The sequence below is a fragment of the Bombina bombina genome, chromosome 5 (assembly GCF_027579735.1).
Source record: "Bombina bombina isolate aBomBom1 chromosome 5, aBomBom1.pri, whole genome shotgun sequence".
Lineage (NCBI taxonomy): Eukaryota > Metazoa > Chordata > Amphibia > Anura > Bombinatoridae > Bombina > Bombina bombina.
Genome location: NC_069503.1, coordinates 913,311,671 through 913,336,391, shown reverse-complemented (window position 1 = coordinate 913,336,391; position 24,721 = coordinate 913,311,671). Strand labels below are relative to the sequence as shown.

Below are 24,721 nucleotides of genomic sequence, written 5' to 3'. Positions count from 1 at the left end.
CGATTCTACAATGCAGCTATATTACAATGTCATATACCAACTTGAATAACTGAAGATTACTTGCTTTGCATGTGAATATCCTGTTAAAATTTTATGTAATTTATATGTAACTTCTTCTCATGAATATCAAAAATGGGTGTTTTTGTGGAACTTGTAAACACTTGTTGTATCCCTAATAATAAAAAAAAGAATTTAAAAAAATAAAATCGAAGTTGAAGAATTAGTAAGTAAGGTCTATTAGTATTCATTCAGACTTTCACGTTTTAAATTGGCTTTCTAGTAAAAGCAGCTAAAAAAATACATGACACAAGGTTTGGCTTGTGCCTAGAGTAGAGCTTAAGGTATAGTTTTAAGGTGGCTCCATACGTCCACTATTTGTGTAAAATACAGATGGCAGCCTAACTAGTAGAAGTGATCTTGACTGCTAACTTACAATTAGTCATACTTTATTTATGTTGTCTAATAAAACGTTTAAGGTGTTTGTAATAAAGGTATCTTTCAAATGTTATTTTTTTTAGGGTTCTCTTCCCAGGAGGTGGTGTTGACCTTCAACATTCTGAGTACGCCAGAGTGGCCAAGATATTTTATAACCTAGCTATAAAGGTAACAAATTTTGTTTATAAAAGGGCTTCAAGAACCTCTTCCCTTAGCAAATTACAATCTATTTTTGTAATCTTAGTATGCTTTTGGTTTATTTTCAAATCTTGTATAACAATAGAAGACTTAAAAATAGTTGCAATATTCCCTAAATCATTTTGTGATAATATTAATTACTTAGGTAGGTTTTTGTGGTAATTACAAATGACGGAATATAATGCTCATAAAACATAAATGTAGTGAAAAGTAAATTATCAGCCAATATAATTAAAGAAAGGTTGACACACAAATACTACTTGGCTTTCTACTGAAATAGGACTGGCTTAAGACTTGAATCCCATACATTTTTTTTTTTTTTTTTAAATTCACCCTGAAATGGTCTAGGTTTGTTATAAAAATGAGGGTTACAAACCTGCCATTTTATATATTGGCTTAGCCATTGATTGACTGATGTAGTCAGCCATGTATGAAAGCAATCAGTGAACTAGAAAGGCTGGAAAGTTAAATATTACATCATGGGACCTGGTCTGCAGGAACATACTTTTTTTTTTTTTTTTTTAAAAGGATTTTCGCAACACTTGAGAAACTATATATGTGGTTTAAACTAGGGATACATGGCAACTACAATTTTTATTTCTAACTTCAAATTGTTTGCGCCTGAGTAAGTGTAATGTTAAACGTGACCACTGGGGACATTCATAACTTGCTCCCTATGGGGTCAATTTATTAATGTGTGAACGGACATGATACGATGTAGCATATCATGTCCGCTGCACATTGATAAATGCCGACAGCATATGCTGTCGGCATTTATCATTGCACCAGCAGTTCTTGTGAACTGTAAAATAAGCAATACATATATTTGTTTTTCTCTTTGTAATTTCAAGATTTGAGATTACAGACAATGGGGTCAATTTATCAAGCTCAGTACGGAGCTTGATGCCCCGTGTTTCCGGCGAGCAACGGAAGTTATGAAGCAGTGGCGCCCCCTGCAGATTCACGGCCGCCCCCTGCAGATTCACGGCCGCTAGCAGGGGGTGTCAATCAACCCGATCGTATTCGATCGGATTGATTTCTGTCCGCTGCCTCAGAGCAGGTGGACAGGTTATGAAGCAGCGGTCTTTAGACCACTGCTTCATAACTTCCGTTGCTCGCCGGAAACACGGGGCATCAAGCTCCGTACTGAGCTTGATAAATTGACCCCATTGTCTGTAATCTCAAATCTTGAAATTACAAAGAGAAAAACAAATATATGTATTGCTTATTTTACACTTCAGTGAGTATCTAAAAGGGGAGTCAGGGAAAAGCTATAATGCGGTCATTTTTTTCCACCCTGTTCTGTAAAAATAAATAGAATTATATTTCATGGTTTGTTTGTTTTTTACGAATATTGCAAGAACAGTGATGCATTTTCTTCTTAAATGGAAAGAGTCCACAGCTGCATTCATTACTTTTGGGAAATAAGAACCTGGCCACCAGGAGGAGGCAAAGACACCCAAGCCAAAGGCTTAAATACTCCTCCCACTCCTCTCATCCCCCAGTCATTCTTTGCCTTTCGTCCCAGGAGGTTGGCAGAGACGTGTCAGAATTTTTTTATTTTTGTTTTTTGTCTCTTATGGAGGGTAGTACTCTTCGGCATTGGACAGGAGTTTTAAGTAGCCCTTTCAGTCTCTCAGTGAGGGATTGGATGAAAGTTAGAGTCCGGAGATGCAGGGAGAGTCTTTCTGCGAAACCATCCCGACTCATATTAACAGCTCCTCAAGTAATCGATGTTGTAGAACTTTGTTCTGCTGCCTGCTTTCTTCTCTCAAGTCCATGGCGGAGGCGATGCCACTATTCGTCACACTTAAAAGGCCGTGTTCCTGTTCCACGGCGTAGATTCCAGTAAGATCGTTTTGTTTTACTTTATCATCAATGTACTGTAATGTGAATGTTTTCCCGAGAGGCTACAACACCTTGCGGGTCTAACTATATGACATAAGGGTCTCAGTGAGTCTCTGTTAGTATCTTGGAATCGAGGGTTAATATCTCCTGAGGGGGGTTATTGAACAGGGGGGTTTATAATCATGTTTATGTGATTCAACCTGCTTATGTGTGATGTTTATGGGCTCGTGGTTTGGAACTTTGAGGCCTTTGGAAGTGACGCGGCCTTTTGGTTGGGTGCACTTTTTTGGACTATTCGGATTATCTTGTGTTCAGGTGTGGTTCCATTCCGTTCCCCATTTCCGCATTCCTGACCGTGTGGCGAAGGAAATATTCTAGTCCGCAGGGGTCTGGTCATAGGAGGTGGTGAGTGCCCCAGCCATTGTGGGTGTCAGGTGCCGTTTTTGTTTTCATACTTTAGACCATATTGATATTTCCTCTATCCAGTTATGGAGGATTCTGATGCTGAGACTGTGCTCGTTTCTGATTCAGTTACGAAGGATTCTGATACGAGACTATTTTGATTTCAGATTCTGTGTCCGGTGACGAATCCGGATTGGCCTCGTTGACAACTAGTTTTGTTCCGTATGCCATTTCAGAGCGCCTGGTTCCTCGGGCTCGGGGAATCAAGGGACTGCTGAGCCATCCACCTCTGGGGGTCTTGTCCTCCGAGAGGCGCGTTCCCTACCAATTCATACTTCTACACATGCAGGTAACCCAGTTTCTGATTAACCCCCCCCGGAGGTTGCAGCACGTTTTCGCCTCCACATAATTTTGGCGATTGTTCATCTGCAGTGTACCGACGTTTCTTTGAGAATGTGCTCGTGCCCTATTGTCCCGGGCCTTCCACTTTGGGGAGGTCCTCTATAGTTCCCCGTGGGTGTAACTGTCCCTAAGTGTTGTGCCTTTCATTACAGGATTGCGCGCCTTCGCGTATTGCTCAGACATGTTTTTTTAGTTATTGAATGACCCTATCGTTACCAGATACAGGGATTTTCAGTCTGCTAATTCGAATGGTGCACCTCATTAGACATGTGGGGAGGAAGTAATCTCCTGATTGTCATTTGTTTGAGATCTTTCCCAGTTTTTGAAAGATAGGGCTCCGTTTGGCTGGTCCTGGGTAGGCCTGTGTCTTTTTGGGCGTTAACCTCCGGGTTGCCTTTTATTTTATTTATATCCGATGGGGTGTCTTTTATTTGTTTTTGTTTCCTTCTGGAACCTTCTGGGATTGATACTCTTTATTACTTCTTAGGAAGTTGTTTTGGAAATGTTAGTCCTATGTTAAAAATGTCTGTTTTTTCCACATATGAGGGAGAATTTATGCAACTTGCTGGATAGGACCCTAGGTGCAGGCTGGTCCTGTCGGGTTTGTTTGGTCTTGCGACTGTTCAGACACGTGGCGCTGTTCTGCTCGGCTGCTTCGGTAGAAGCGCAGAGTGCTCAGGTTATCATTGTTTTTCATGTTCAGCTAAGCATTTGAGAGGACCTTTGGGGTTGTGAGGCAGGAAGGATTTCTTCAGTCCTTATAGCCTTCAGTCATAGATGGCCGGGCAGGGGAGTTTTTCCGCTGCGTCACTGACATCTGATTTCATCAGAACTTAGAGTTTCCTCCCCCATGTGGTGGAGGGTTGGAGGGCTTCACGCCCCTTACCGCAGTTGAGCGGTTTGGCCTTCATTTTTAGGCCTCTGGATTTGTCCTTTTGGACTTGTTCCAACAGCTTGTACAGGATAGCTGTCTAGCATGCTGAAGGTTTGCAGTTTGAAACCAGTTGCAGTTCTTGACACCTTGCAGGTGTACGCGTAAGCTGTTTATAGTGTATCTAGATACGGCTCTTACTCTTTGACGTGTACTGTCTGAGTTATAAGAGACTTTTGTGTCTTCTTCCATTGTCTCCGGGTGAGTTGGATCTCCCTTTAGGGATCTGTGTTTCCGGGTGATGGTTGTTCCTTGCGGGGACTTTGTTTAGTTCAGATTTTTCCGGAGCTGGGTAGGCTTAGTGCCTTTCTCTTCCTTGTGTCCTCTGCTTGTGCAGAGGTGATAGGGAGACTAGTCCTGCTAGTAGGATTTTTTTTTTTACCTCAAGGTATCCCTTAGTTGTCCTGAGAGGTATCTTCATACGACTTCTAGCCTTGCTCCTTGGAGCATTGGACTTTAGCTAGGGGTGGTTCCTTCCTTTGGTTGGGGCTTTCGAGTTCTCACTATCCGGATTATCTGGATATGCATCCATATCCCTTGTGTCTGGCTTTTTGGCCAGCTGAGGTGTTTTGTTCTAGGGTAAGGTTTGCCTGAACTATTAGGTGCATGGACCTGTTTTTCTCCCTGAGACTTCTGGTTGCTGAAGCTTCGCTTGGCCTTTTTCCTGACCCAGTCTTGGGTGGTTTTGGAATCTTGGATCTCAGGGCTGGTCGGGGTGTTCCACGGTAGTGGGAACTTAGGCTATGTCCTTGGTTCATCTACATAACCTGGTCATGGTTGGCCAGGTTTTCGGAGTATTCTTTACTCTTTGCCACAGAGTAGCCCATGTCATCTGGTGGTTAGCTGTGTGGCTTGCGCCTCAAGGATTGTTGGTGGTTTATGCCCAGCTGCTGGCGCTGGATGTCCAATTTCTAGTGCGCCTTAGGGTTACATTCCCCTGGTCAGCTTGCCAATGTTCCCATGGATTCCCTGCTCTGCAGGCGAATGGGTTGGCTGTGCCTCTGCTTGGCAAGCTACTTGTAGGGGGGTCTTTTTCTAGGACATATGTGTTGGGAATTTCTCTTCCCATTAGCCAGTGATTTTGGGCCTTGAGGAGAGTTGTTGCCCTTCCGGCATCATCCCTTTCCTTTAGGGGATATTCTCCTCCCTATAGAGATAGAGTCCTTGCTTGGGGCTTCTCCTGGATGGGAGGCGGAAAGGTGGGATTGGTTCCCCCTGGGGTCTTGCTCTCTCCAAGTCAGACTTATTGGGCTTTTATTTTGATAAATCCTTAGGTCTATGACCTTGTTGTCTGTTTTCAGAGTTGGGTTGTACTTGTACTCTGTGGGGATGGCTGTGCTTACGCTCGTTCCTGTACCTGTTTCATGATTCTTTTGTTCCCCTGCCTTGGATCCCTGAGGCTGGGTTAGTCTAGCTGGGTGTGGGTCTGCAGGTCAGGATTGCCGAGCGGTCTAAGGCGCTGCGTTCAGGTCGCAGTCTCCTCTGGATGTGTGAGCCTTGTTGAGTCTATCCTATCTCAGTCTGCTAGGGTTGGGCAATAGTGTCTCCTGGAGGACTGTTGGCTCAGTCGAGTCCGTTTGCGGTCTCTAATTTGGCTTCTGGACTGACTGTGAGTCAATGTCTTTGGGGCTTTTCCTCTTTTTATTTTTTTATTGTGTAGAGGTTCAGGCATGGTGCCCTCAGTATGGGCCGCCTATTGTACCCTCCCGTCTTGGCATTCAGTGTCCTCTATGGCTTGGGTATTGTTTTACCAAAAGTAATGAATGCAGCTGTGGTCTCTTTCCATTTCAGAAGAAAAACATAAATTATGCTTACCTGATAATTTCCTTTTCTTCTGATGAAAAGAGTCCACAGCTCCCCACCCGTAATTTTATGTGGGGCGTCCTTATTATTCTTCTGGCACCTTTCACCCTGATATTTCTTCTACTGTTCCTTGTTCCTTGGCTGAATGACTGGGGAATGAGGGGAGTGGGGGGTAGTATTTAAGCCTTTTGCTGGGGTTGTCTTTGCCTCCTCCTGGTGGCCAGGTTCTTATTTCCCAAAAGTAATGAATGCAGCTGTAGACTCTTTCCATCAGAAGAAAAGGAAATTATCAGGTAAGCATAATTTATGTTTTTTAACATTTAGCAGCAGGGAGACAAATGAAAAAATTAGGGATGCACCGAAATTTCGGCCGCAGAAAGTTTCGGCTGAAAATGGCATTTTTGGTTATTTTGGTTTTCGGTTTTTTTTTTTGCCTTTTATTTTCGGGAAAATTATTGTGTAGAATATTTCAAATTTGATGCCAGCCTAGAGCTGCTGTTTGAGTTCATTACTTGACTTACTGTTTTGCATATAATAATAGTTTTCTAGGACTATACTTTTATTTTGATAATTGGTAAAAAACAAACAAACTGTTAAATCTGATTCTGTTACACAGAACTAAATAAAGAATAATACTTAGCGATGCACCAAAATTTGGGCGGACGAAAATGTGCAATTCCAATTTCGGCCCAAAGAGGACCAAAATGGCTAAAAATGTGAAGCCCTCCTCTGTTCTATTGAGTTACATATCTATCCTTAGCATAAGGTGTGCAGCACAGCACTGGCATGGTACACAGAGCACACACATAAGTACCATGACATGATGATATTTGAAACCAGCAGTGCCCTTTTTTTTTTTTTTTTTGAGGGAAACCAAAGTTCTGAATACAGTATTCAAAGGAGGCTAAGTAACATGTTTATAAACACTTGATATTATCAGACACAGCCCTAAGCACACCGTGAATATGTATAAGCCTTATATACAGTGCTCATACATCAGCCTCTTGTGCGTAGACATTCTATTTGTCTGAGGCAAATATGCGTACACACTATATATGCATAAGCCCCAAGCTCGCACACAGTTGGTACAAATTAGCACCCACCAGACTGTGTATATAAAAAAGTGCAGTAACTTTCTATAACCACCTTGCACGTAAGGTCGTAGCTAAGTCAGGTGGTCTAGGTGATAGGCAGACTCCATTTGGGGCTCCGGACATATAATCTGACGGGTCAGTGTGAGACCCGAACCAGGAACTAGGCGGAGATACGATGAGATGATCAGGTGCAGCCACACCCATTGCACGGATAACTACACCCAAAAACATAATACATGTGCACCTCGTATTGCTGTCTGGCTATAACCACGCTCTCCCTTGTAGAGCTCCACCAGTTTCACTGCAGATCACACCCTACGGTAAGTGACCACGCCCATTTGTTGGAGCTTTCCCGCCTACAAGCTCTCTCAGCTACACACACACACTGTAGTTAAAAAATAAAAAATTCGGTTTCGTTTCAGTTTTCGGCCAGGGGCATCCTGAATTTTCGGTATCGGTTTCGGTCCAGAATTTTCATTTCGGTGCATCCCTAGAAAAAATACAATTGCTGTCTCTGAGGCAACATTTTTTATGAAAATGTTATACTGTTGCAAAATAAAAGTTATGTTTTATAGTCTGTCAATAAATTGACAACAATTAAAGAGTAGAAGACATAAAAGACATGAGAAAATTTTTGGTGCAGAATGTATAATCTTAAAGGGACAGTCAACACCAGAATATTTGTTGTTAAAAAAGATAGATAATCCCTTTATTACCCATTCCCCAGTTTTGCATACCTAACACCGTTATAATAATACATGTTTTATCTCTGTAATTACCTTGTATCTTTGCCTCTGCAAACTGCCCCCTTACTTCAGTTTTTTTTAACAGACTTGCATTTTAGCCAATCAGTGTTGACTCCTAGGTAACTTCACATGTGTGAGCTCAATGTTATCTATATGACACACATGAACTAACGCCCTCTAGTGGTGAAAATGGTCGAAATGCAAAATTGGTGATAAAAGTAAATTGGAAAGTTGTATAAAATTACATGCCCTTTTTGAATCATGAAAGTTTATTTTGGACTTGACTGTCCCTTTAAGTATTTATATATGATCAGCACACTTTAGGGATATGTCACGAAGAAAGGTATTCAATGCTGTTTTCATACTTGGTTTGCAACTACACCGAAATTTTCCATATCCTATACATATTTAAAGTGATTGTAAACTTGAGCTATTCTCTCAACAATATTTGTAATTAAAAAGTAAATGATGGGCACTTTTATTGATCAAAATCATTGTAGACACTAAAATATATAAATAATTTCCATTTCATTTTGTTATACATTCCGCCGTTCCTCCTTCCGCAACACATAGTCTGTTTCTGAGTAAAATGACTAATCACGCTGTAGCCAGTCCCAACATGCTCCCTTTGGCATCCAGCAATTTAATAATAACGCCCTTGGTTTTGACACCAAAGGGGGCTCATTACTATTGGCTACAGTGCGATTCATTATTTTACACAGAAAAAGACTATGCATTGCAGACGGATGGAGGAACGGCGGAATATATAACAAAATGAAAGGGCAATTATTTATATATTTTAGCGTCTACAATGGTTTTGATCAATGACAGTACCCATCATTTACTTTTTTATTACAAATATTGTTGAGAGAATAACGTTTACAATCAATAAAAAAATAATTAATTAGCACTATTAGTGGGATATACACATAAAAAACAGACTCCGGTTATTTAGGCTCTGCATAATGCTAGCAGTACAGTTATTCAATATATTTTTTGTTCAAATTCACCTTTATAACCCTTAACCTTTACTACGGAAGAGGATCCCTCCCCACTACCTCAGAGCCCTTCTGGGTAGTACTAATTAACATATGCACAGCATGTACAAGCCTAACTCAGAAGCTAGGCCCCACATAAAACAGCAAGACATATACCAGCCTATCTGATTTTATGTTTCTTCACAAGTGAGCTCCAGGGCCTTTGGGAAGGGTTCTTTTTAGTGGGAAGATTAAAGGGACAGTCTACTCCAGATTTTTTATTGGGGATTCCTTTATTACACAGTCAGTGCCCTCTTATAAGTAATTCCACGGGCGTGAGCACAATGTAATCTATAGGGCACATATGAACTAATGCCCTCTAGCTGTGAAAAACTGTCAAATGCATTGAGATAAGAGGCGGCCTTCAAGGGCTTAGAAATTAGCATATGAGCCTACCTAGGTTTAGCTTTATACTAAGAATACCAAGAGAACAAAGCAAATTTGATGATAAAAGTGAATTGGAAAGTTGTTTAAAATTGAATGTCCTATCTGAATCATGCAATTTTATTTTGACTAGCCTGACCCTTTAAAGGTTGAGCAGGAAACCTTTTTTAAAGCTAATAATAAGCATGTATTAACTAATATGATGATGGGGATAAATATCCCCAATTGGCTTTTAATTTATGTTTCTTTACTCATGTCTGTTTGTCAAACTTTGCTTGGGTTTACCACATATTTAGGAGCCTGTGCTAATTTACAGTTTTTAGAACAACATAGGAAAATGCTTTATACAATGAGATAATTTTTTTTATTGTTACTTAAAATGACATTCCAGCCAAAATTGGAATCCACATTGGTGCATTTTAGTTTTGATTATAAGTGGTTTTGTAATATGCATGTATGAGTAAAAATGCTGCTAATAAAAGCTATAGCTGTTTCAAATGAGTATTTAAGTATGCACTGTGCACCAGCATTTTAAACATAGCAGCTGCTCAGGTAGCCTAAGGTACTTGTATCATATGATAAATCAATTTGTTAATTGCTGACATGATACAAGCCGCACTGGCGCTCTAAGCAGCTCAGCTGCAATATTTAAAATGCTCATGCACTGAGAATTTCTAGCTATGCTTCACGTGCACGTACTGAGAAAAATGTTAACACTAAAACAGTGATAACTTTTACTAGAAGCATTTTTGCCAATACATGTATATTGCAAATATATTTCTATTCACAGATGTAATTCATCTGTGTGCATTTAAATTTTGACCTGAATGTCCCTTTAACTTCCTCTTCTTTATCTTTTTCAGGCCAATGACCAAGGTGACTATTTCCCTATCTGGGGAACATGTCTCGGATTTGAAGAACTAACAGTCCTCACAAGTGGAGAACTTCTTCTAACTTTAACAAAGACTGAGGATGTGGCATTACCTCTAAATGTTACTAAAAGTGGGTAGAATATCAGTACATGGCACTGTCAGTTGTGTGCATTAAAGGTCCATAATAGTCAAAATATTACATCATGCTCTAATTTGTTAGTGCATGTCATTAGAAGACTTATTGACCCTATACTAATGCAATATTGCTTCTGGTCAGCAGTGCTAGTTACACATCTGAGTCATGTGACTTGCCCTGCTAATTGGATCAGCCGTGGTTTCTGCTTAGGACCAGCAGTGCTCTCTGGGTCCCGAGCTGGGTCTACTGTGTGTTTAACTCTTTGCCGTAGTTGGGCACGCTGCAGTCTAGTTGAGCATCATGGGAAATGTAGTTCCGAAACATTAGGGGTGACAAAGTTTGCCATCTCTGCTCTACAGTATTAAAATCACATGCTCTTACAAATTAGAGCATGTCATTTCTCGACTATTATGGCCCTTTAAATATCTGCTTAAACTACAACCTACTTACATAGAAAGCTAACATAACCAGTTGGGAAGGAAAAAGTGACACGTTACAAAATATCTTGTGAAAAGCAGAATAATTGTTTTATTAATAGAAAATGCTCAAGTCTAAAGTACTTCAGTAGATGAGCACTGGAAATGGCTAAAAGTGTATTTTTATTTTTTTCTAGGTGCCCCAAGTAGCAAGTTGTTCAGAAATATACCTCCATATTTATATCAGTCCCTTGCCAGAAAACCGTTAACTGCAAATTTCCACGACTGGAGTCTTTCTGTACAGGTAGGTGCATTGTATGAAACAACATATTTCTGTTTTGTGTTTAGGCTTTTAATGAAGGAGGTTAATATGATCCCTGATTTGTGTTCTTATTTGTATTCAAATTTCACTCTTCAACATGCTGAATATGAATTTGTTGTATGTGTATGTTTCATACAAATATAAAATATAAATTTTTATGGCCTGATTATAAAATAGTCTACTTATATACATTATTACTTATAGAGACACTAAACCCAATTTCCATCTAAAGGGGAGAAGAGTCCACAGGTTCATTCATTACTTGTGGGAATTCAGAACCTGGCCACCAGGAGGAGGCAAAGACACCCCAGCCAAAGGTTTAAATACCTCCCCCACTCCCCTCATTCCCCAGTCATTCTTTGCCTTTCATCACAGGAGGTTGGCAGAGAAGATTCAGAGTAGTCTCCTATGGAGGGTAGTACTCTTTGAAATGGGACTGCAGTTTTAAGTAGTCCTGTTAGTCTCTCAGTGAGAGCATGGGTGAAAGTTAGAGTCCGGAGATGCAGGGAGAGTCTGTGAAACCATCCGACTCACATTAACAGCTCCATAAGCAATCAGCGTTGATGAGTTTCGCTGCCTGCTTTCTGCACTCAAGTCCATGTCAGGAGCGATGCTACTACACTGTCACACTTGAGAGGCCGTGTTCCTGTTCCACGGCATAGATTCTGGTAAGATCGTTTCATTTTTTTATATACATAATGATAACGCAAGAAGACAGGGTCACAGTGTGACGCCTTTTATCTTTATAGAATCAAGGGTTAATATCCCTGGAAGGGGTATTATTGAACAGACGGGGTTTGTACATAATGTTATTGTTGTGTTATTGCTGCGAAATGTGTGAGATGAGGCTCTGGCAATGGGTGGACTACAGGTTATATTCCGGGAGTTACCTTACGCAGCCGATTTGGCGCATTTTTTTCTCCCTAGTGCAGGGGCGGTCCTGTGAGGCACTCCATGTGACCGGGTGGGGCCTATTCAACTTCCTCTTCTTGACCGGTGGTTGCAGGAGACAAAACTTTTTTTCTGTGGTCCGGGTCTAAGGAGGTGGTGAGTGCCCCGGCCTTTGGAAGTATAAAGGTCCCATTTTTATATTGGATAAAGGCGTAAGCTATGGAGGACTCTGACGCGTTGGAGGGTACTCCCTCTTTAACAAAGTATAATACCTGTGTTTATTGTGAGGAGGTTCTGGTAGATCCGCCTGCTCAACTCTGTTCCACATGCCTTGACAAGATTACTACATCTAGAAAGAATAAGATGTTTAGTACTACCGAGCCGTCCACCTCTGAGGGTTCTCTGTCCCGTGAGGTGTGTTCCCTACATTGATCTCTGATTACACATGCAGCTCCCCAGGGCATAACTAATCCTCCTGAGGGAGAGGGTCGCTGGCCGTCAGATTTTGCGGATCAACTGCAAACGGCGGTGTCTGTGGTGATTAGTGCCTTACCATGTTCGGCTAAGCGCAAGCGTAGGGTAAAAAATTGTGGCCTGGCCCAGGGGCAATCTACTCCAATGGATATCTCGGAAAGATTATCCACTGACAAGGACAACTCCGACTGGGTCGGAGTCTGTGTCATCTAAACCTCCAGCTGCAGAGGAACCAGACTTTAGGTTTAGGATGGAAAATTTACGCTTTCTACTGAAGCAAGTGCTTGCTACGCTGGAGGTTCCAGGAACCGAAACTACCAGAGGAACCTTTTGATTCCTAAACTTGATAAAGTATATGAGGACACGGTGGTGCCTCAGACCTCCCCGGTTCCCGCTAAGATGGCTAACATTATTAAGAATGAATGGGAGAAATTGGGTTCATCTTTTTCCCCTTCCTCTTCTTTTAAGAAACTTTTCTCCGTTCCAGATTCTCAGCTCGAGCTATGGGGGACTGTCTCTAAGGTGGATGGTGCTATCTCCACGCTCGTAAAGCATATGACGATTCCTCTCGAGGATAGTTTGTCGTTTAAGGAGCCCATGGATAAAAAAGTTAGAAAACATGTTGAGAAAGATGTTTCAGCACACATGGTTTGTTTTTCAGCCGGCAGCAGCGGTAGCTGCGGTAGCCGGAGATTCAACATATTGGTGCGAATCCCTGTCTGAGATGGTCGAGAAGGAGACTCCCCTTGACGAGATACAGGAAAAAATTAAGGCCTTGAGGGTAGCTAATTCTTTTATTTGTGACGCCAATATGCAGATTATTCGCCTGAATGCAAAAATAATCAGGTTTTTCCGTCCTAGCCCGTAGGGCTCTGTGGCTGAAGTCATGGTCTGCGGACATGACCTCAAAATCTAGGTTTCTATCCCTTCCTTTTCAAGGAAAGATCCTATTTGGTCCAGGACTGGACTCGATCATATCCACGGTCACGGGAGGCAAGGGTGCCTTCCTGCCACAGGATAAGAAGGCTAAACCTAAACCTAAGGAATCTACTTTTCGTCCCTTTCGTTTGGACAAGGCCCATCGCCAGCAACCTGCGGCGAAAGCGGAGCAGTCCAAGGGAACTTGGAAGCCAGCTCAGTCTTGGAATAAATCCAAGCAGAACAAGAAGCCCGCCGAGACAAAATCGGCATGAAGCGGTGGCCCCCGACCGCTCAACGGACCGAGTAGGGGGCAGATTATCTCTCTTTTCAGAAGTCTGGTTTCAGGATGTTCAGGACCCTTGGGTTCTGGAGGTCGTCGCCCAGCGTTACAGGAAAGGGTTCAGATCTCATCCGCCCAGGGGCAGATTTCTACTGTCAAACCTGTCTTCAATGTGTTCAATGTGTTCAATGTGTGAGGGATCTCTCTTTCTGAGTTGTACCAGTACCTCCAGCAGAGAGAAGTCTAGGGTACTATTCAAACCTTTTCGTGGTCCCAAAGAAGGAGGGCACGTTCCTCCCGATTCTGGACCTAAAATGTTTAAACAAATTTCTGGCCGTTCCATCGTTCAAAATGGAAACGATCAGATCTATTCTGCCCCTAATTCAAGAGGGATAGTTCATAACAATAATAGACTTGAAGGATGCCTACCTTTAAGTGCGAATCCACAGGGATCACTTCAGGTTCTTGAGATTTGCGTTTCTGGACCAAAACTTCCAGTTTGTGGCCCTTCCCTTTGGCTTGGCGACAGCACGAGAGTCTTCACGAAGGTTCTGGGGGCGCTGCCTGCAGTAGCAAGATCCAGAGGCATTGCTGTGACGCCCTATGTGGACGACATCCTAGTCCAGGTGCCGTTGTTTAGTCTCGCAGAGGAACACTTGAGGGCTCTTCTTCTCCTCCAATCTCACGGATGGAAGATAAACTCAGGGAAGAGTTCCCTGGTTCCCAGCAACAGGATGGAATTCCTGGTCACGATAATAGACTCTATGACCATGAAGATATTTCTCACAGATCAGCGACACAGGAAGATTGTGTCCACCTATCTTGTCCTTCAGTCCTCCTCAAGACTCTCTGTGGCTCAGTGTATGTAGGTGATTGGACTCATTGTATCCAGCATCGATGCCATTACATTCGCCAGGTTCCACCTAAGACCTCTTCAGCTGTGTATGTTGAGGCAGTGGAACGGCGACCACTCAGACCTATCCCAAAAGATTTCTCTGGACGATCGGACGAGGGAATCCCTCTCTTGGTGGATCCGTCCGGAACAGCTGTCCCAAGGGACATCCTTCCTGAGACCGTCCTAGGAGATTGTGACCACGGACACAAGTCTGGCAGGATGGGGGGCTGTTTGGGGTGCAAGGTTGGCACAAGGAAGGTGGACTCAAGAGGAGTCTCTCCTCCCGATCAATATTCTGGAACTTCGAGCGATCCACAGCTTGGCCTCTCCTGGGGTCGTTCAGCTTCATCAGGTTCCAGACAGACAACATTACCTCTGTGGCCTACATCAGCCATCAGGGGGGGACAAGAAGCTCTCTAGCAATGGAGGAGGTATCTCGGATATTGGTTTGGGCAGAGTCCAACAACTGCTCGCTATCAGCAATCCACATTCCAGATGTGGACAACTGGGAAGCGGATTTTCTCAGCAGACAATCCTTCCATCCAGGGGAATGGTCTCTCCACCCGAGAAGGTGTTTGCGAAGATCTGTCACAGATGGGGGACACCGGAGACAGATCTCATGGCGTCCAGACTCTATTGCAAGCTACCCAAATACGGGTCACGGTCCAGTGATCCCCAGGCAGAGCTGGTCAATGCCTTGGCGGTTCAACCTAGTTTACATTTTTCCACCATTGCCACTTCTACCTTGTGTAGTGGCCCGCATCAAACAGGAGCGAGCTTCGGCTATACTGATTGCTCCGGCGTGGCCACGAAGGACGTGAGGATCTGGTGGGGATGTCTTCTTCCCCGCCATGGAGGTTACCCTGTCGCAGGGATCTTCTGGTACAGGGTGCCTTCCAACATCAAAATCTAGATTTTCTGAGGCTGACTGCGTGGAGATTGAACACTTAGTCTAAGTTAGGAGAGGATTCTCTGAGAGAGTGTTTGATACTCTCGTTCAGGCCAGGAAGCCGGTCACTCGTCGCATCTATCATAAGGTGTGGAGGACTTACTTGTCCTGGTGTGAGAAACATGGATATCCTTGGCACAAGGTTAAGGTATCTAGGATTCTGTACTTTCTCCAGGATGGGTTGGAGAAAGGGCTTGCCGCCAGTTCCTTAAGGGGACAGATTTCGGTGTTATCTGTTTTGTTGCACAAGAGGCTCACGGAGCTTCCTGATATTCAGTCTTTTGTTCAGGCTCTGTCTAGAATCAGGCCTGTCTTTAGACATTCTGCTCCACCCTGGAGCTTGAACTTGGTTCTTAAGGTGTTGCAGAGGGTTCCGTTTGAACCTATGCACTATATTGACATCAAGATTCTTTCTTGGAAAGTCCTCTTCCTGTAGGCTATTGCATCAGCACGCAGAGAATCTGAGTTGGCGGCCTTGCAATTTGAGCCTCCTTATCTGTTTTTTCACACTGATAAGGCTGTTCTTTGCACTGGTTTGGGATTTCTTCCCAAGGTTGTGTCTAACCGTAACTTCAATCAGAAATAGTTGTTCCTTCCTTGTGTCCTAACCCTTTTTCCTCTAAGGAGAGGTTACTTCATAAATTGGATGCTGTTCGAGCCTTGAAGTTTTAGCTTCAGGCTACAAAGGATTTCAGGCAGTCTACAACTTTTTTTGTAGTTTATTCAGGGAAACGCAAGGGGCAGAGAGCCTCTTCAACTTCTTTGTCCTTTTGGTTGAGGAGAATGATTCACTTGGCCTACGAGACGGCGGGACATAAGCCTCCTCAGAGGATCACGGCTCATTCAACTAGAGCTGTGGCTTCTTGGGCCTTCAAGAATGAGGCCTCTATGGAGCAGATTTGTAAGGTGGCTACCTGGTCCTCCTTACATACTTTTACAAAGTTTTACAAATTTCACGTTTTTGCTTTGTCAGAAGCAGTTTTTGGGAGAAAGGTTTTGCAGGCTGTGGTGCCCTCAGGATAGGGTCCGCCTCCTTGTTTCCCCCCCCCTCCCGTTTTTTCATTCAGTGTCCTCTAGAGCTTGGGTATTTGTTTCCCACAAGTAATGAATGAAGCTGTGGACTCTCCTCCCCTATAGATGGAAACCATAAATTATACTTACTTGATAATTTCATTTCCATCGTGGGGAGGAGACTCCACGGCTCCTGCCCATTTCTCCGGTAGGCGGACCTAAATTTAGTTTTGTTCTTCTGGCACCATTTATACCCTGATATTTCTCCTGTTCCTTGTTCCCTCAGCAGAATGACTGGGGGATGAGGGGAGTGGGGGAGGTATTTAAGCTTTTGGCTGGGGTGTCTTTGCCTCCTCCTGGTGGCCAGGTTCTGAATTCCCACAAGTACTGTAATGAATGAAGCCGTGGACTCTACTTCCCATAACGGAAATGAAATTATCAGGTAAGCATAATTTTATTTTCTCTTGTAGTGTATCCAGTCCACGGATCATCCATTACTTGTGGGATATTCTCCTTCCCAACAGGAAGTTGCAAGAGGATCACCCACAGCAGAGCTGCTATATAGCTCCTCCCCTCACTGCCATATCCAGTCATTCTCTTGCAACTCTCAACTAAGATGGAGGTCGTAAGAGGACTGTGGTGTTTTATACTTAGTTTATTTCTTCAATCAAAAGTTTGTTATTTTTAAATGGTACCGGAGTGTACTGTTTATCTCAGGCAGTATTTAGAAGAAGAATCTGCCTGCGTTTTCTATGATCTTAGCAGAAGTAACTAAGATCCTTTGCTGTTCTCACATATTCTGAGGAGTGAGGTAAATTCAGAGGGGGAATAGCGTGCAGGTTTTCCTGCAATAAGGTATGTGCAGTTAATATTTTTCTAGGGATGGAATTTGCTAGAAAATGCTGCTGATACCGAAGTAATGTAAGTAAAGCCTTAAATGCAGTGATAGCGACTGGTATCAGGCTTATTAATAGAGATACATACTCTTATAAAAGTGTATTGTAAAACGTTTCTGGCATGTTTAATCGTTTTTTACATATGTTTGGTGATAAAACTTATTGGGGCCTAGTTTTTTCCACATGGCTGGCTTGAATTTTGCCTAGAAACAGTTCCCTGAGGCTTCCCACTGTTGTAATATGAGTGGGAGGGGCCTATTTTAGTGTTTTTTTTTGCACAGCAAAAATTACAGACACAGACATCCAGCTTCTTCCTGCATGATCCAGGACTTCTCTGAAGGGCTCAAAAGGCTTCAAAAGTCGTATTGAGGGAGGTAAAAAGCCACAGTAGAGCTGTGGCAGTTGTTGTGACTGTTTAAAAAACGTTTTTGTCATTTGTTATTCCGTTTTTGGTATTAAGGGGTTAATCATCCATTTGCAAGTGGGTGCAATGCTCTGCTAACTTATTACATACACTGTAAAAATTTCGTTAGTGTAACTGCATTTTTTCACTGTTATTTCAAAATTTGTGTTTCTTAAAGGCGCAGTAACGTTTTTTTATATTGCTTGTAAACTTGTTTTAAAGTGTTTTCCAAGCTTGCTAGTCTCATTGCTAGTCTGTTTAAACATGTCTGACACAGAGGAACCTACTTGTTCATTATGTTTGAAAGCCATGGTGGAGCCCCATAGGAGAATGTGTACTAAATGTATTGATTTCACCTTAAACAGTAAAGATCAGTCTTTATCTATAAAAGAATTATCACCAGAGGGTTCTGTCGAGGGGGAAGTTATGCCGACTAACTCTCCCCACGTGTCAGACCCTTCGCCTCCCGCTCAGGGGACGCATGCTAATATGGCGCCAATTACATCAGGGACGCCCATAGCGATTACCTTGCAGGGCATGGCTGCAATCATGAATAATACCCTGTCAGAGGTATTATCTAGATTGCCTGAATTAAGAGGCAAGCGCGATAGCTCTGGGGTTAGGAGAGATACAGAGCGCGCAAATGCTGTTAGAGCCATGTCTGATACTGCGTCACCGTATGCAGAACATGAGGACGGAGAGCTTCAGTCTGTGGGTGACATCTCTGACTCGGGGAAACCTGATTCAGAGATTTCTAATTTTAAATTTAAGCTTGAGAACCTCAGTGTATTGCTTGGGGAGGTATTAGCTGCTCTGAATGACTGTAACACAGTTGCAATTCCAGAGAAATTGTGAAGGCTGGATAGATACTATGCGGTGCCGGTGTGTACTGACGTTTTTCCTATACCTAAAAGGCTTACAGAAATTATTAGCAAGGAGTGGGATAGACCCGGTGTGCCCTTTTCCCCACCTCCTATATTTAGAAAAATGTTTCCAATAGACGCCACTACACGGGACTTATGGCAGACGGTCCCTAAGGTGGAGGGAGCAGTTTCTACTTTAGCAAAGCGTACCACTATCCCGGTTGAGGACAGTTGTGCTTTTTCAGATCCAATGGATAAAAAATTGGAGGGTTACCTTAAGAAAATGTTTATTCAACAAGGTTTTATTTTACAGCCCCTTGCATGCATTGCGCCTGTCACTGCTGTGGCGGCATTCTGGTTTGAGGCCCTGGAAGAGGCCATCCAGACAGCTCCATTGAATGAAATTATTGACAAGCTTAGAACGCTTAAGCTAGCTAACTCATTTGTTTCTGATGCCATTGTTCATTTGACTAAACTAACGGCTAAGAATTCCGGATTCGCCATCCAGGCGCGTAGGGCGCTATGGCTTAAATCCTGGTCAGCTGACGTGACTTCAAAGTCTAAATTACTCAACATTCCTTTCAAGGGGCAGACCTTATTCGGGCCTGGCTTGAAGGAAATTATTGCTGACATTACTGGAGGCAAGGGTCATACCCTTCCTCAGGACAGGGCCAAATCAAAGGCCAAACAGTCTAATTTTCATGCCTTTCGAAATTTCAAGGCAGGAGCAGCATCAACTTCCTCCGCTTCAAAACAAGAGGGAACTGTTGCTCATTCCAGACAGGCCTGGAAACCTAACCAGTCCTGGAACAAGGGCAAGCAGGCCAGAAAGCCTGCTGCTGTCCCCAAGACAGCATGAAGGAACGGCCCCCTATCCGGAAACGGATCTAGTGGGGGGCAGACTTTCTCTCTTCGCCCAGGCGTGGGCAAGAGATGTTCAGGATCCCTGAGCGTTGGAGATCATATCTCAGGGATATCTTCTGGACTTCAAAGCTTCTCCTCCACAAGGGAGATTTCATCTTTCAAGGTTATCAGCAAACCAGATAAAGAAAGAGGCATTCCTAAGCTGTGTGCAAGACCTCCTAGTAATGGGAGTGATCCATCCAGTTCCGCGGACGGAACAAGGACAGGGATTTTATTCAAATCTGTTTGTGGTTCCCAAGAAAGAGGGAACCTTCAGACCAATCTTGGATCTAAAGATCTTAAACAAATTCCTCAGAGTTCCATCATTCAAAATGGAAACTATTCGGACCATCCTACCCATGATCCAAGAGGGTCAGTACATGACCACAGTGGACTTAAAGGATGCCTACCTTCACATACCGATTCACAAAGATCGTCATCGGTTCCTAAGGTTTGCCTTTCTAGACAGGCATTACCAATTTGTAGCTCTTCCTTTCGGGTTGGCCACTGCCCCGAGAATTTTTACAAAGGTTCTGGGCTCACTTCTGGCGGTTCTAAGACCGCGAGCCATAGCGGTGGCTCCGTATCTAGACGACATCCTGATACAGGCGTCAAGCTTTCAAATTGCCAAGTCTCATACAGAGATAGTTCTGGCATTTCTGAGGTCGCATGGGTGGAAAGTGAACGTGGAAAAGAGTTCTCTATCACCACTCACAAGAGTCTCCTTCCTAGGGACTCTTATAGATTCTGTAGAGATGAAAATTTACCTGACGGAGTCCAGGTTATCAAAACTTCTAAATGCTTGCCGTGTCCTTCATTCCATTCCACGCCCGTCAGTGGCTCAGTGCATGGAAGTAATCGGCTTAATGGTAGCGGCAATGGACATAGTGCCATTTGCGCGCCTGCATCTCAGACCGCTGCAATTATGCATGCTAAGTCAGTGGAATGGGGATTACTCAGATTTGTCCCCTCTACTAGATCTGGATCAAGAGACCAGAGATTCTCTTCTATGGTGGCTTTCTCGGGTCCATCTGTCCAAGGGTATGACCTTTCGCAGGCCAGATTGGACGATTGTAACAACAGATGCCAGCCTTCTAGGTTGGGGCGCAGTCTGGAACTCCCTGAAGGCTCAGGAATCGTGGACTCAGGAGGAGAAACTCCTCCCAATAAATATTCTGGAGTTAAGAGCAATATTCAAGGCTCTTCTAGCTTGGCATCAGTTAGCAACACTGAGGTTCATCAAATTTCAGTCGGACAACATCACGACTGTGGCTTACATCAACCATCAAGGGGGAACCAGGAGTTCCCTAGCGATGTTAGAAGTATCAAAGATAATTCGCTGGGCAGAGTCTCACTCTTGCCACCTGTCAGCGATCCACATCCCAGGCGTAGAGAACTGGGAGGCGGATTTTCTAAGTCGTCAGACTTTTCATTCGGGGGAGTGGGAACTCCATCCGGAGGTGTTTGCTCAACTGGTCCATCGTTGGGGCAAACCAGAACTGGATCTCATGGCGTCTCGCCAGAACGCCAAGCTTCCTTGTTACGGATCCAGGTCCAGGGACCCGGGAGCAACGCTGATAGATGCTCTAGCAGCTCCTTGGTTCTTCAACCTGACCTATGTGTTTCCACCGTTTCCTCTGCTCCCTCGACTGATTGCCAAAATCAAACAGGAGAGAGCATCGGTGATTCTGATAGCGCCTGCGTGGCCACGCAGGACCTGGTATGCAGACCTAGTGGACATGTCATCTCTTCCACCATGGACTCTGCCTCTGAGGCAGGACCTTCTAATACAAGGTCCTTTCAATCATCCAAATCTAATTTCTCTGAGACTGACTGTATGGAGATTGAACGCTTGATTCTATCAAGGCGTGGCTTCTCCGAGTCAGTCATTGATACCTTAATACAGCCTCGGAAGCCTGTCACCAGGAAAATCTACCATAAGATATGGCGTAAATATCTTTATTGGTGTGAATCCAAGAGTTACTCATGGAGTAAGGTTAGGATTCCTAGGATATTGTCCTTTCTCCAAGAGGGTTTGGACAAAGGCTTATCAGCTAGTTCTTTAAAAGGACAGATCTCTGCTCTGTCTATTCTTTTGCACAAGCGTCTGGCAGAAGTTCCAGACGTCCAGGCATTTTGTCAGGCTTTGGTTAGGATTAAGCCTGTGTTTAAAACTGTTGCTCCCCCGTGGAGCTTAAACTTGGTTCTTAAAGTTCTTCAGGGAGTTCCGTTTGAACCCCTTCATTCCATTGATATTAAACTTTTATCTTGGAAAGTTCTGTTTTTGATGGCTATTTCCTCGGCTCGAAGAGTCTCTGAGTTATCTGCCTTACATTGTGATTCTCCTTATCTGATTTTTCATTCAGACAAGGTAGTTCTGCGTACCAAACCTGGGTTTTTACCTAAGGTGGTTTCTAACAGGAATATCAATCAAGAGATTGTTGTTCCATCATTGTGTCCTAATCCTTCTTCAAAGAAGGAACGTCTTTTGCATAATCTGGACGTAGTCCGTGCCTTGAAGTTTTACTTACAGGCTACTAAAGATTTTCGTCAAACATCTGCCCTGTTTGTCGTTTAGTCTGGACAGAGGAGAGGTCAAAAAGTTTCGGCAACCTCTCTCTCCTTTTGGCTTCGGAGCATAATACGCTTAGCCTATGAGACTGCTGGACAGCAGCACCCTGAAAGGATTACAGCTCATTCTACTAGAGCTGTGGCTTCCACCTGGGCCTTTAAAAATGAGGCCTCTGTTGAACAGATTTGCAAGGCTGCGACTTGGTCTTCGCTTCACACCTTTTCAAAATTTTACAAATTTGACACTTTTGCTTCTTCGGAGGCTGTTTTTGGGAGAAAGGTTCTACAGGCAGTGGTTCCTTCTGTTTAAGTTCCTGCCTTGTCCCTCCCTTCATCAGTGTACTTTAGCTTTGGTATTGGTATCCCACAAGTAATGGATGATCCGTGGACTGGATACACTTAACAAGAGAAAACATAATTTATGCTTACCTGATAAATTTATTTCTCTTGTAGTGTATCCAGTCCACGGCCCGCCCTGTCCTTTTAAGGCAGGTCTAAATTTTAATTAAACTACAGTCACCACTGCACCCTATGGTTTCTCCTTTCTCGTCTTGTTTCGGTCGAATGACTGGATATGGCAGTGAGGGGAGGAGCTATATAGCAGCTCTGCTGTGGGTGATCCTCTTGCAACTTCCTGTTGGGAAGGAGAATATCCCACAAGTAATGGATGATCCGTGGACTGGATACACTACAAGAGAAATAAATTTATCAGGTAAGCATAAATTATGTTTTTTTTCTGACATGATTCAGATAGAGCATGCAATTTTAAGCAACTTTCTAATTTACTCCTATTATCATTTTTTCTTTGTTCTCTTGGTAATCTAAAGCTTAGGTGCCGGCCCATTTTTGGTTCAGTACCTGGGTTGTACTTGTTGATTGGTGCTACCAATCAGCAAGCACTATCCAGGGTGCTGAACCAAAAATGAGCTTAGATTTCTGCTTTTTCAAATAAAGATAGCAAGAGAACAAAGACAAATTAATAATAGGAGTAAATGAGAAAGTTGCTTAAAATTGCATGCTCTATCTGAACCATGGAAAAAAAAAATTGGTTTTAGTATCCCTTTAAAGGGCCTTTTTTTTTATAAAAGTTCAGTACATATCAACAATTATGAACTCCATTGCAAAGACCTGTAAACAAGCCAAATATTTCTATAATATTGTCATTTTGTTAGTAGAACTTTCAAGTTTTTTTTACTAATTAGTAGTTCAATGATATACCTATTAAAAAGTCTGGTTTTAATTGGTTTTCCTGGTCTCCGTTGCTTTGGTCAGTTAAGGACAAATGTAAACGAGAGTGTTCTCAGATATAAGCAGTCACTGTGTAGAATGTGTTCGGCAACATTTCACCATAATTAAAGGGACAATAGACATCCTGTAATTAGAAGATATGTTTGCTGTATTACAATCAATTAACATAGTGAGTGAGTTGGAAAATATTTTGAATGCATTATCATCTTGTTTGCAGGAATTGTTTTTAGTGGCCAAGCTACACCCACCACTTGCCTTATTTGGAAGAGCCAATCAGGAGTTGGTACTAGAGTAGACACGGCTATCTACGGTCATTATTTTAGCAAAGTATTTTTTTGTTTTTTTTTTAAATCAGATTTAGTTAAAAGAAAAAAAAATCCTTTTGTAAGAAAATAACAAAAGCAATGTACAGCTAATACCTTTAATATTTAACTAATAGTGGATACAATTACATGCTTTCAGGACACTAAGGTCCCTTTGTCAGGCATTCAGGTATCTAGTGAGAGTAGTCACCAAAGCCCTCGCCCGAAGGGTTGCCTGCAAAAACTGCTGGATAAACCTGTCAAAGGCTTTTTCAGCATCAGCTGAAAGCAATAATATGCAAGGCTTTTACGGTGTTATCCTTCGCTTCACTTTGAGGTACGAAATCAACTTGATTAATCTCTGTGAATAAGTGTCGTGAGAATTTTTTTCAAACGGTTAGCTATGATCTTTGCAAATATTTTAATATACAAATTTAGGAAAGATATTGGGCTGTAGTTTTGTGTGAGCTCAGTGGACTAATTGGGCTTTGGCAAGACTACAATATGTGCCTCATGTGCAGTAGAGGGCAGGGCATTCCTTGAATTTTGAGATTCCCAAACCTATCATGAAAACTGAGCCGAATATGTTATACAATTATATTGCTAACAATTTTTAACAACACCTCAAAATGTTTACTGCCCCTTTAATTATGATGGAGGTATTTCATTTCTGTGACAGGGCGAAACAAGCACAATTTTAATAGATATTTTTAAAAAAAAACTCAGCAGGCAAATAAAAAAAAAAAAAAAAAAAATATATATATATACTGCAGGGTATATTTATTTTCTTTAAACAGGTTATGGAAGATTACATTTTAAATGTAATGTCCTTTTAATTTTAGTCCCCTATTTCTGCTCAGCTATTCTCTCTACTATTTGTTGAACTCAGAGTAACTGCAGTATGCCATTTAATTAATCTTTAAAGTGATGGTAAACTTCAGACTATTAGAATGTTGCAATAAAAAAAAATATTAGTCTGCAAGTAAAACCACATATTTATTTAAAAAAAAGTATATTTCTCTTGTTAAGTGTATCCAGTCCACGGATCATCCATTACTTATGGGATATTAACTCCTCCCCAACAGGAA

The 24,721-nt window shown here is 42.6% G+C and overlaps 1 protein-coding gene across 1 annotated transcript in view; it reads left to right on the top strand.

The window, feature by feature from the left end:
- GGH (gamma-glutamyl hydrolase) overlaps positions 1-24,721 on the top strand; it is a 122,470-nt gene that overhangs the window by 44,918 nt on the left and 52,831 nt on the right. The window contains exons 4-6 of the mRNA XM_053715071.1: positions 519-603; positions 10,144-10,282; positions 10,902-11,008. Of these exons, the coding sequence (XP_053571046.1) occupies positions 519-603; positions 10,144-10,282; positions 10,902-11,008 (331 nt within the window). The remainder of the gene's footprint in view (positions 1-518; positions 604-10,143; positions 10,283-10,901; positions 11,009-24,721) is intronic.